General features: G+C 38.8%; 1 protein-coding gene across 1 annotated transcript in view; it reads left to right on the top strand.

The window, feature by feature from the left end:
* GPR158 (G protein-coupled receptor 158) overlaps positions 1–12,960 on the top strand; it is a 181,876-nt gene that overhangs the window by 161,272 nt on the left and 7,644 nt on the right. The window contains exons 8-9 of the mRNA XM_085227228.1: positions 7,818–7,956; positions 11,723–11,828. Coding sequence (XP_085083354.1) covers positions 7,818–7,956; positions 11,723–11,828 — 245 coding nt within the window. The remainder of the gene's footprint in view (positions 1–7,817; positions 7,957–11,722; positions 11,829–12,960) is intronic.

The raw sequence follows: 12,960 nt of genomic DNA, 5'->3' as shown, positions 1-12,960 counted from the left end.
TTAAAGGTAGGTTTTAAACAAATGCAGCTAGGTGTTTTTCCCAGCACAAGTGTGATTCCCAGCTGGCAGGAGCTGTACTCCTCTGGCTCAGCTGCACTAATTGGGAGTTCAGGTTTTGGGTTCTGGATATCAAGGGAATTGCAAACATATAACTCTGTCATAATTACTGAATGCCCTCAGCCAGGAAAAGGAACAAAGTATTCTAGTCTGTGTTCCCAAAAAGGTTTCCTCCCACTGTTCATTTGTTAATATTTAACCTATATAATCTTTGCATCTGAAGAGGATGTGAATTGCCAGGACCGGCTCAGACAGATTGGGAATTAAGGGTTCCCTTAAAGTTCTGAGTTAGGGCATTGTGACACAGCCTCACAGAGACCCCTTATTAAGTTTTGTACAGGCTTTCAGCTGCATTCCGTGAATGAGTGGTTATTATTTCTTTTTGTTATCCCCATTTGATGTGGCCCTATGCCATATTTAGGGTACTTTGTTCAGAGTATTCAGTGAAAGAATTGTTAATTTCCAAATGGGCATTCTTAAGCCATGTTCTCCTTAGCATGAATATACAAAGATCAGTGCCAAAAATTGTCAGCAGAAGCTATCTCTTGAGACATCTGGGAACTAATTCTTCTGAGCAGTGTTCTCCGTGTGGAAGGCTCAGCCAGAAGGTAATTGTTAGAATTCAACACCAATGAAATCTGGCTTCAGTTTTCATATGAAAATAGTGATTGCTTGTGAAAAGTTTAAGTGATGCAACCAGGACTGTCTAAACTGTTTACAGCAGAAATAGAAGTGAATCCTGTTTTACGAACAAGCCTTCCTCAGCTTTCAGAACAAGACTGCCCTTTTTCTGATTGTAAACCACTGTTCTTCCTGCCATGTACACCTCTTTCACAGTCTGCATCACCAATTGTGTGTGCAATCTAAGTCCCCCACAGTAAATCTTAGGAAAGTGTAGGGGAGAGCAACAAAGACAAGTGATGGCTCCTCTATGAAACTAAATGAAGTGGGGAAATTCATTCATCCCAAATTAACTGCTTCTGTCAATTTAATTTAAAATAAAGCACACTTAAGGGTGATGGAGAATGATTTTTTTTTTTCCCCAAAAAAATAGTGTGTTCTGTTTTTCTTTCTTCTTTTACAATGAGCAGTCAACATTTTTCAGTTTCTCAAAAGTAGTTGGCAACCTTGGTTTGAGCAGTTCAAGTTGCATTGCCCCCTGCAGTAACATTCACTGTTCTTTATACCTGCCTCATCACAAGTGAAAGCCAGTAACTTTTGTACAAAGTGTTTCTCCTAAGGAAACCAGTAACAGGTTGTCTCAACTACATGTTTGTGCATCAGTAAATTTTGTATTCAGATTCTTCTGCAAGCCATCTGTGGGAGGAGGAGGTCGAGAAAGGTTAGGAGATGTTATGACTTCCTCTTGTCTTGGCAGCAGAATCCATTTTTTGTACAGCTTTAAGTCTTTCCTGTACTTCAACTATTTTGTATACTGTTAGCATGTGCTTGCATCCTCTTTAAGATGTGAGAGAAGCAGTCTTACACTCAGCTTGCTCTTCCACTCAAAAGAGGGTGATGGGGCACAGGTCAAATGGCTTTAATAGCAAGGGAAGGAATGAGGAAGATCAGCACATCTCTATAGAAGAAGGAATAAAATGAAGGAATTAAGAAAATAAAGATTAAGAGATGGGAAAAGTGGAGAAATGAGGGGAGATCCCGGAGGCTGTCAGCCATGCATTTAATGCAGGGAGACTCTTACAGAAGGGACAGGTCATGCTCAAGTCAGTGGACATGTCTGCATTGCCAGCAAAAAGCATCTCATTTTCCTCAAACCATGTGGTACACAGGCTGTGGGGTCAGCACATGCCTGGTACTTGCCCAGGTGGGCTTTCAAGGCAGTCATGGCAGCTCAGGGGATGGAGCCTACTGTGCTACAGCAGCTGTGGACCCCTACTCTTCTTTCAGCCACGCACAGCCATAAACCACGTGAATTCTGGTAGTGAAGATATGTCAGGATTTTGCGTCATTAATTCTTCCTTCACACATAAATCTTTATTGTTGTACTTGGTACATTACAGTAATTCTGAGATATGATCAGAGAGACAGGTAGATCTCTGCTAATTTATAATTTGCTAGGAATAATTCAGCACTGAAGACCTATATATGCAACCACGATTTGCTGAAATATAGAACAACCCATAAAGCCTAAGAAAAAAGCTTCTACTATGACATGACACACCTCTCCAGCTGGGTGATTGAATGCAGTGGAGACAGAAAGAGAATACACTGGCTGGCTGTGGAAGAAGAGTATGTTTGTGTTTTTTTCCTTTGTGTTTAAGAGTGGTGTATGCAGCTCCTGAAGGCTGAGTGAGGAAATGGATGGAAGCGCCTTAGAGCAGTCCATTACAGTACAGAGAATTATGGTTTGTATTCAGAATCTGAGGGAAAAAAATGTAGCTGTGGAACAATACTGCTTTGTGAATAGTGCAAAGTTCAGAATGCCAAATGGACTTAGTTAAAGTCAAACCTGTAAAAGATTCTCCCTTCTTAAACTTTGCATGATGAAAGCATGCAAAGTATTTCACCATTTCTAGAGAGCAACATCCTGTTCTTGTCTTGTGGTACTGCTTCTTGAGCAAAATCCATGTGGTTGGATATGGAACATCATACAGAGTCATGAAAATTGGTTTTAAACCATGAAGGCTGTTGTCTTTTTGCTGGTAACATTTGAGCAGCAGAATTAGCTGCTCTCCCTCCTGCTGCCCACAGCCATGTTCTCCTGAAAAGGCACCAGGAGGAGGTCATTTCTGGCAGGGAGGGAGAGTTGAATATCAACCTAAAATAACTCACTTTCCCTTCTGGGCCATGGTAAGAAGCAAACTCACAGTTCAGAATTTAAGCTGTTCACAAATATGGTTAAATTTATTTTCACTGTCATTTTGAAGTGACAAGGTGGCATTATCCCCATTTTGCACAGCCAGTGCTGAGGCTCAATAAGATTAGGATTACATGGTCTGTCTAATCTGGGTGTCCATTTTGCAGTGCTTTCGGCTCAGTTACAGAGCTCAGTCATATCTATGTAGAATATGTTATATATTGTCTCACTGGCTAGGAATACAGCCCAGTGTGCTCAGTTCTGCTGCAAATTGCAACAAAAAAAAATCTAGGTTTGTCCCCATCTAGCAAGAAGAACATTTTCTGAGATTGTGCCTGTGAAACATGGCTCGAGTGGTGACTTCTGCATTTGTAGAGGAGCTCTGAGGCACGAAGTTAGAATTCAGATCTCTTGCATGTGCTCAAAACCACTTTTTTCTCCTGCAGTCTTTTGTCTTATTCACTAAGCATCTAAAATGTTGTTTACAACAAATTATAAGCTTTCTTTATTAATAAGCCTTGATTTATCTCTGGAATTGCTCTGTCACATGTATTAAATGAGACTGGTCTCCCAGGAAATGGTATAGTTAACTGAAGATTATAACACACAGGAAAGCAATTTAAAACTGCATATGTGGTGTTTTAATTTTTGTGCTGTTCAAGATTTAAAGATGCCAAATCTGTAAAAGTAAGGACGAAGGACTTTCCTAAGGCCTCAAAAATTGAGTTTTACCGTTCTTGGTTTTCCACGTTTCCTTATATGGTTTTTGCTCATTCCACTGCTCCATGCAGTCAGCTGAGGTACTGACTTCAGTGAGCAGTGAGCAAGGACACGGATGCTGAAAGTCATTCATGTTGGGGCTGGGCAGGCAGCTGTGAGTCAGGAGCAGGTCATTCTGCATCATCTAAGTGAGGCCTGACAGTTCAGAGCTCAGAGATGTCACGGAGGCACTGGAACAGTCTGCCCGGAGAGTTGTGGATGCCTGGTGTTCAAGGTCAGGTTGGATGGGGGCCTGGGCAGCATTGTCTGGTGGAAGGTGTCCCTGCCCATGCAGGAAGGTTGGAAGTGGATGATTTTTAATGTCCCTTTCCTGTGGATATCTCATTGTCGCTCATTCTCAGAAGGTGCAGAGTATGACCAAAGGCCCAGGTGGGCAGGCATGGACTGCCCCTAGTTGTAATAGGGTACAGGCTAGTCCAGTATGGTGGGTAATGAAGCTAAGTGTTCCAAAATGCTCCCTTTTCTAACACCATGGGCATTATAAACAAAAGGAATGATCATATTTTTAAAACGCTAAAGAATATATATAACCAGGCAGGTTATACATTTAAAGATTAATTAATTTATGCACATGGCATATTGAGGCCGCATTGTGTTTACATTTCACCTTCTGTGTCTCTAAAGCAGTCATTTCTTTTCGTAGTCTTTTGTCAGTCAGAGGTTTGCATCCATATGAATGCCTGGTTTGGACGATTATAAAATAGCTACTGCAAGTTTTTAAATAATTTTTTTTACTTCACATTCCTTGTCAGCTGCTGGCAGGTCACTCATGTAGGAATTCCCATCATTTTTCAGAAGCGGAAAAGAAGACACTTCTTGTGCTTAATAAGTAAAAAGTAGTAAGTAATTTTTAAGCCTTACGATGAATTATATTTGAAGGATTAAGATTATGTATTTTGGACTTTGAATTTGGTCTTGACAGGTTCGCATTATCATGATACAGTCCTTTAGTTTTCAAGTTACTCTTCCAACACCAGGCTTGTAGTGAAATATTATTCAGCAAACCAGATTTTGTTCATTATGGATGTTTTGTGCAAGACAGGCACTAATGTGCAAAGAACAAAACTAGAAAGACCTCAGAGATAAATCGTGCTTAAGAGTCTTGCTCTTACATGTTTCACTATCCATCTATCTATCCAGCTGTCAACTTAAAGTTAGTTACTTTAGCTATGTCTCCTATAACAAATATATAATTATATTAGCTTGTTTTATGTTGAGAGATCAGAGAGACTATATAGGAAAATAGTAGAGCAAATTTTTGTATCTTCAGATTTTCATTACAAAATGCTCTAACAGTATGTATCTAATTATGTGAATACAGTTTTCCCCCTCAAGCTCAACTTCTACACAATACATTTAAGATGTGTAATTAGTGGTTTTGATAATAAATTGTTTTTCAATTAATATGTTTTGGTTATTATCACTAACAAAATTATTGTTGTGTTGGTTTTGGCAACCATAGGAACTCTGTTGTTTTACCTTGTGTTTTTAAAGCTATTTCCCATTTGTGTTACATACCAGATGTCTCACTAATTATTTTCTACATACAGGAATGCCCACTCTGCTATAACTGTAAAGCTTTTATAAAAGTATTATTCATGAAACAGTGCAAACTGCTATTGTACTCCAGTATATTAATCCTTTGAAATTGCTCTTCTTGTCTTAGGGACTCTGTGTATGATCATGAAACTGAAAACTATGAAATCTGCAGAATTAATCAGATCCAGGGATCATTTATTCCTTCTTACTGCAGTTCATTGTAATTCTCTTTACTATCTGTATGCAACTTAGTCACTTTCATTTCTGTTATCTTGAAATTCTTTTTCAGTCTGGATAAATATATATATATATTCTTGTAAATCTTCAGAGTTACATCAGATCTTGTTTTAATAGTAAACTAAGCAAAATTTGGCCCATACTTCTTACTTTGCAAATACTTTCAGCACATACAGTTTTCTACATGTATTTTCATGCCTTTAAAAGCCCAACATTTTTAAACTTTCAACTTCTGTTAGCACTGGTAACTAATCATTTCTATCAGTAAGAGACCTTCTCACTTTGATTGTAGAAGAAGGAGAAAAATGAACCATATACTTTGGGGATATGTGTCTGTTATTTCATAATTAGTTTTTACATTAACTATGCAGCTCTACTGATAATTTCTTTATTCCTTTATTTATTTATACTGAGGTACACTTTGGATAAAAGGCAAAATCAGAGGAAATAGACCATGTGGAGTGTTCTGGGGAATGCCTTCTGAAATAAGGGTTTCTATTGAACATAGGACAGTTAAATACAGTAATTTGGCTTTAGCATTCTGTGAATGCATTTTTTGCTTTTCAGTTTCTTCTTAAATCAATACAGAGCAATTAGAGCAATGCATTTCATTACTTTGAAGAGCAATACATTTCAGTGCCATGACTCTGCATAAGCAAGATAAGTGTACTTAGAGAAAACAAAACTGATAATATTTGTAAAGGAGCCTGATGTCTTACTGAAGCAAAATCCATATTCAGCTTGCTCAGAGAAGATTTAAGGAACAAGATGGCTTGATAAGGAATTCCTGTGTAGGTGTTTTTAAGAAACTAGAATCATACATAGAATTCAGTGATAGCATATCTTCTATATATAGAAGATATTAGAAGTTTTGAAACCAAATAACAATTGGCTGATCGCTCCCATCCAGGGCAGTCACCAATCACCTGTTCTAGTTACAATACAATAACATGTATTTACAAAAAGAAGTATGATAAATGACTGATTTCCCATTACATTGCATCTTGCTATATTTCTAATTTAATTTATTTCTATATATATAGTCAGTAGTAACTTAAGGCACAGTGACAAAGTACAGAATTTCAGAAACCAACAAAAAGCTGAACATGGAATTTTCCTTTATTGCAGGCAGCTGACTGGATTCAGTTCAGAGATGAGGGGCTGAGGCAGGGTTCAACTCACCTACCCAGACGTCTGAGATCTAGCTACTCAGGGTAGTCATCAGAGTGCTCTCAATTCTACAGAGAAGCATGGCATCTTGCCATGTTAGGATGTGATGCCTTGCACTGCAGAGCTGGCTGGTTGCTCATAGGCAGCAAGAAGACCGCTGGCTGAGCGTAGATGAGTTTAGTCCTAACCCTTCCACAAAACACAATGATTAGTGGATTAGTTACAAAAGTTCAACAAGCCAAAAACAGTGTGTGAGTAACAATGGGATTACACTCAATTTCTGATGCTGGTCCAGGAATTGCAGGGGTCTCTTACGGAACCACACCTTACTGCTCAGTCTTAACCACTTACACACACGTCAGCCAGAGTGCAAGGCAAGGCACAAAGGTGCCAGCTGTATTCCTGATACGTGGCAGACCTGTGTTTTTGTCCTTCAAGGGGAGGTTTTTCAAGGTGGCTATGACATGATTTCAGTTGTATCAAAAGCAAAATGATAGCAGAGCGTTTACAGGAACCTGCCGCCAGAGGACTGGTGGATGCAGATGACTTGGCTCTAACAGCATAGTCTAAGCTGATGCTGACCCTTTCTTCCTTTATTCATTTTTCTTCTAACAGAGAGAGACACGTCATTTGTTATAATTATGTTAGGCCCTCAGAAGTGACTCATGATATTATGGGCACCAGCAAAATTAACTGTCATGATCAGTGGAAATTTTTAAACCCGAAATAGATTGTTTTATCTGAGTTACAAACCTTTGAAATGAAAATGTTGACTTAAAAACTTTAAGCTGTTAGCAGCACCAGTCCCTGCCTCTCTCACAAAAACCAAAGCTACAAGTAATCATATTTGTTATTTTAAGTAATGTCAAGCTTCTGTAGTACCAATTTGGAAAATGAGCAAGCAATTATTAGACACTGTCTCAAGGAAGAAATTATTTGACATTGTCTTAACAGTTTCTATACTGAAAAGCTAAAACACTGCAAGTGCTAAGATTCCTGATACAGAGAAAAAGTGGTATTAAAAATTAAAACCAGATGTACAGTAACAGTATCTGAAAGAGTTTGAACGCCTATGTGTGTAGATATATACATTTATATGTGTATGCTGTCTTTATTATAGATACTCACATGCAGAAGATACTGTAGTACTTCAAATTTCCTTCCTTTTTCATCTATAAAACTAATTGCAAATTATTTCTTTTTGTTCTTCTCACAGCTGAATTTTTATTCCTCTTGTGGGGCGTTTATCTCTGCTATGCAGTGCGGACAGTCCCATCAGCATTTCATGAGCCGCGTTATATGGCTGTTGCAGTTCACAATGAGCTCATTATCTCTGCTATATTCCATACAATTAGGCAAGTGATGTGTAGACCTAGTAATTAGCTATTTATCTTTCAGGTTTCATATGGTGCAACATAAAATGGGTAAATGGAGTAGGATGCATAAGGAAAAGTCTCATAAATATTTATTAATAATTATATTAATATTAATATAATATTAATTAATTACTAAACTTAAAAGTGTTCCCATAGAATTCAAGAATGTATATGATCAACTTGTTAGTAATATATATGTTCAGGTTTTGGTGTTTTTTTCCATATTGCTAGCTAATGCGTTCTTTGTTCAAAGTTCTGTACGCGCGATAAACTAGAGGTAGAAGAAATATTGTCAGTCTTGTATCACTTACACACCACTCACTGGTTTGTATCCCTAGAAAAGCAGCAGGTAAGAATGTTGCTTTATATGAATGTGTCCTGGTGTGTAACAGATTGGCAAAGTGCAGCTGTATGTTGAGATAATTGCACTGGTTTGCGCATGAGGCATAGTGCTGACTTAAAAATTGTTGAGCTGTAACGGTAATATAAGGCATGTATTTCTTTGAAAGCTTATAATGAGCTCAGTGTTTCATATTTGTAAATTATCAGAATAGCAACAAGCAAATAAGGGTCTTTGCCAGAGCTGCATGAAAATTATCTGCCTTTCCCTCAGAGCACCTCCTCATAAGAAATTCGGAATAGCAAGACAGCTCATGCACCAGGAGATTCTTATGACTTACTTGTTACATTCTTGCACCTTCCTTTGCCTCCTGACAGACCTTATCTACTCTGATTTATTTTTTTACACCACTCCACTGACAATCTTCAAATACTCTTCTCAGTTTCTAGGTCTGTACTGGAGCTCACATTCCTCTGTGCCTTCTTTATGTTTTCTTCCGTGTCGCAGCATTTTTCACTGAGTAAAGACCAGCAAAAGAAAGAAAAGAAATCTTTCATCTCTGCTCCTGCTGGGTGCTCTCTTTCCCTGCCATGGTTACGAAGTTCACTACATTTCTCAGGCTTGCAACTTTTTCTTTCCTTAATCGTCTCGTAGCCCCATATCTTGCCATCCATGCACAATCAAAATCTCTTTGTTTACTCCCTAACACAAACATATGAAAAATTGTCTTAAAAATTTTTATTTGGTTGGAATGTTTTTCTTTTCATTCTTGATAGGGTAGGTGTAAAAGTCAGTTACAGTACTTTTGAATTGCTTCCTACTAATACGGTACTTTTGAATCACCTACAGCTTGTATGGTAGCCTTTCAGTCAAAATTTTCCCCCAGTAATCAATGTTCTTAAACCATACTTTGGTTCATGGTAGAAGATACAGCTCAGTGCATTAGGAGAAGTATTTTGTGGGCTGCAAGTTTCTTTTAACAATAAGATGGAAGTAATCATCCAACCCTGAGGATTTTCCTTGAAAAGCACTAGGAATATGAGGAAAAGAAGAGACTCCTCTCTCTTACATAGCCCTGGTCCTTTGGGCATTTCTAATCAGGCCAGTGGTTTGCTTGTTTTCAGTAGCAGATTTACAGACTTTTTTCATTTTTCTGAAATGTTCCTACACTGTCTGATGTTAACCAAGCAAAGAATTCTGAAGAGATTTCTTCTGTCTACGCCTTCTTTTAGAACAAGTGTAATGCAGGTAGGCGAGAGACAAAAGGACTTGATCTTTCCCATTATCTGTTCTTTCAGCCTAGGGTCTGGTGATTTTGTTCTTCCTCCTTTTTTTTTAAAAAAAATGTACATTTAGTATTGCTTTCCTTTCTGCCACATGCTGATTTGCTGAAGAAACACCATGCATTTTTTTGTAGATAGGAAGGAACAAAATGCACTGGAAATAGAGTCCCTCCTGAGATGATGTACATATCCATATGCACAAGTCTTAACCCAGTCTCAAGTTCACTTTTCTTTACATGCACTTTTTCTTGCTTCTGTTTTCTCTGCCAAGTTCTACATGTAACTGAAGGAGCTGCAGTGTAAAATGTTTTTATATTTGATGATTTATATTATTTATATGATTTATATGATATATCTGAAATCATGAAGTTGATAGCACTAGAGTCTTGATGTACACCTACTGTTATGTTGCAGCCATCCAGTCTGAAAACTCCTGAAGCTCGCAGAAGATTAATGTGAGCACCAAAGAAAACCTTGAATTGTTTATGTTTGTTCTTTAGAAGTGTCATTCCCATTCCAGAAACAGAGGGTTCTTGATTACCTTCTGATCAGCATAGTATTACTTTTCTGCACTTTCTCTTGTATTATCAAGAAAAAAATTGATGGAAAAATTTCATTTAAATAGAAACTCTGTCTCTACAATGATCAGGCACAGAGCTCTGTTAGTAACAACTTGCTTACATGCCACTAGCACATCTTATTGCCTCTTCTTTCTGATTTTCTGTGATAGTTCTTAACCCATCTGCCTTAATCCTTTTCTGTCCTTGTCTTCTCCGTCATGAACAACCCACTTTTTTGTTACTTTTTCACTACTGTTGGTCCCAATTTTGCTACATTTGTATTCAAATCTGGTATTTCTGATATCATAACCAAGGTAAGCAAAGCTTTATAGACTATTGTCAATACAGTTACACCAGGACTGTTGGCCTTGCAAGTTCTGCTCACTCAAGGGCCTACAGCACTCCCTTAATTACCTGTGAAGTTTGACTGTCTTTCTGATGATGCCCTGCCAGCCATCATGGCACCATCTATAGCTTTTTGCTCTGCTGTTTGTTATACCCAGCAGTCTCTCCTGTCATCTCTGATAGTTCTTGTGTTCAGATAGCTGAACCCTTGGCCTGAGTCTTGTCATCTGCCTGCACCAGTAGTAGCAGTTAGTAGCAACAGCTGTATTGTCAGAAAGAAGAATTTAAAACATTTTATTGTATTCATGAAACACTATATTTGCAAAGTAATAAAGAAGTAATGATTAATATATTATTGTGGCATATAAGCCAATGTTTCATGCCAGACTATTTCTGTTAACAAAAGCTTCTGCAAAATGTGCATCTGTGATCTTGGGTAAGCTGCAAATCTCATTTTGATGTGAATGATTTATATAAACCTGCAGATTACAAGCCAGTGATACATCCATTCATCCATTGCACTGCTTACCGTTTATATCTTTGGGAGCTCGAAAAGCAGAAAAGCCAAGCTGCTCTAACTGCAGTGCTTGCTCTGCCACTCTTTTAGAAAGCTCAGCAAGGAACTGCTTCGTTTGTGAAGTTCAGCCCCCCATTTCCTATTGTTTGCAGGGCTCTTGTACCATAAGTGGTCCTGAAATCAACACCATTTCTTTGTTCCCCACTGAAATGCAAGTCAGTTCTGTTCTCTCTTTGTTGGCTTATCAGCCACACTCTGTAGCTGCAATCTCTGGACATCCTTTATTTACAAAGTGCACTGCAAAGTATCATACAACATAGTATCATAACAAGCAGTTCACATCCTTAATGCAAACTGCCATAACTCAGTTCATGCCAAAGACTATTTACACTATCTGAAAAAAACTCCAGCTACATAGAGTGAGAACACTGGAATAAGCAATGTCCTTTAAGACCTGTTGTTACTTTTATACTTTGTTTTGGCTTGTGTTGTTGTTTTTGTGTTTTTTTCCTGAATTGTTTTGAATCTGTGGTATGTAGGTAAAGCATGTGAGTATAATGTTTAGTCCGTATGAAATCACTGCAAAACAAAACCGGTTGTGCTTGGTCTTTCAGTGAAAAGAAACCTAAGGAACATTCAAAATGTTCAATAGAATGCACTGGAGAAAAGAGAGTGAATTGCAATGCAATTCTTTTTTCAGATTCATTCTTGCTTCAAGACTTCAGTCTGACTGGATGCTGATGCTGTTCTTTGCACACACGCACTTGACTGTGACAGTCACTGTTGGGCTACTACTGATCCCTAAGGTATTCTATTCTTTTTATTTTTGTCAAGTCCAGGAAGAGAAGTTTGTCATGCAGAAGCAATTCTGTATAAAATTAGCAAGCAGCTGGTAGAAAAGGAAGATGTAAAATTTGTCTAATGCCTAATGTATCTGATTTTTTTTCTTTTAGAAACTCTTACACATTTTGAAAGATTATTTCTTCCAATTTTTAAAATTCCATAGATTCAAAGGACTTTTATTTTCAATTTAAACTAAAAAAATAAATGGATTTGATTCATGCAGGAAGGACAAGATCTTGCCTAGCAATCTCTACTTCAGGTATTTGCTTGACTGGGCCACTGGCATTGTTACCTGAGATTAAAGAGTTTGGGTGAGGGCCTAGAAGGACTGGACCGTTAAATAAAAGTGGGATGAGGAGCTTAGACAGGCTATGAGATGGAGTGACTGGGGCCTAAGCTCAGCACTTGTCACTGTGTGATGATTTCACCCTGATGGGTAGATATGCTCCATCACACAGCTCTGTCACTTCCCCTCCTCAAAGGAAAAAAGGGAGAAAATAGGATGAAAAAGTGCTCGAGGGTTGAGATAAAGACAATTTTCATCATGGGTAAAACAGACTCGGCATAGAAAGATTAACTTATTACTAGAGCAGAGCGATGAGAAACTGAAAGTAAACTAAATACACCTTCCCTCCATCCATCCTCTGTTTCCTCCCCTGGAGCAGAGCGGAGGATCAGGGAAAGGGGGCTGTGATCAGTCTATAACACTTGGTCTTGCCACTCTTCCATGGTCACTCTGCCCCTGCCCCACGTGGGGTCCCTCCCACAGGATGCCATCCTTCCTGAACTGGTCCCACATGGGCTCCCCACTGGCTTCAGCTCTCCAGGCACTGCTCCAACACAGCTCTGTACCATGGAGCCCACCCTTCAGGCACTGCTTCACACGGGTCCCCACAGGCAGCAAGTCCCCCAGCCCTCCTGCCCCACAGCAGGCTTCTCCCCATGGGGACATACCAGTCCTGCACACCACGAAGAAACTGTCCATGCTACAGTGCCAGCAGCAGGGTGACAAGATGAATGTGTGCAGGACACAAGAAGATGCAGATGACAGGATGCAGGGAAGAGAACAGAATGAGCTTTGGGCACCACTGCACA

This window comes from Meleagris gallopavo, chromosome 6 (assembly GCF_905368555.1).
Source record: "Meleagris gallopavo chromosome 6, MGAL_WU_HG_1.1, whole genome shotgun sequence".
NCBI lineage: Eukaryota > Metazoa > Chordata > Aves > Galliformes > Phasianidae > Meleagris > Meleagris gallopavo.
The sequence above is the reverse complement of the archived record's forward strand: the minus strand, read 5'-3'. Positions and strand labels throughout refer to the sequence as shown.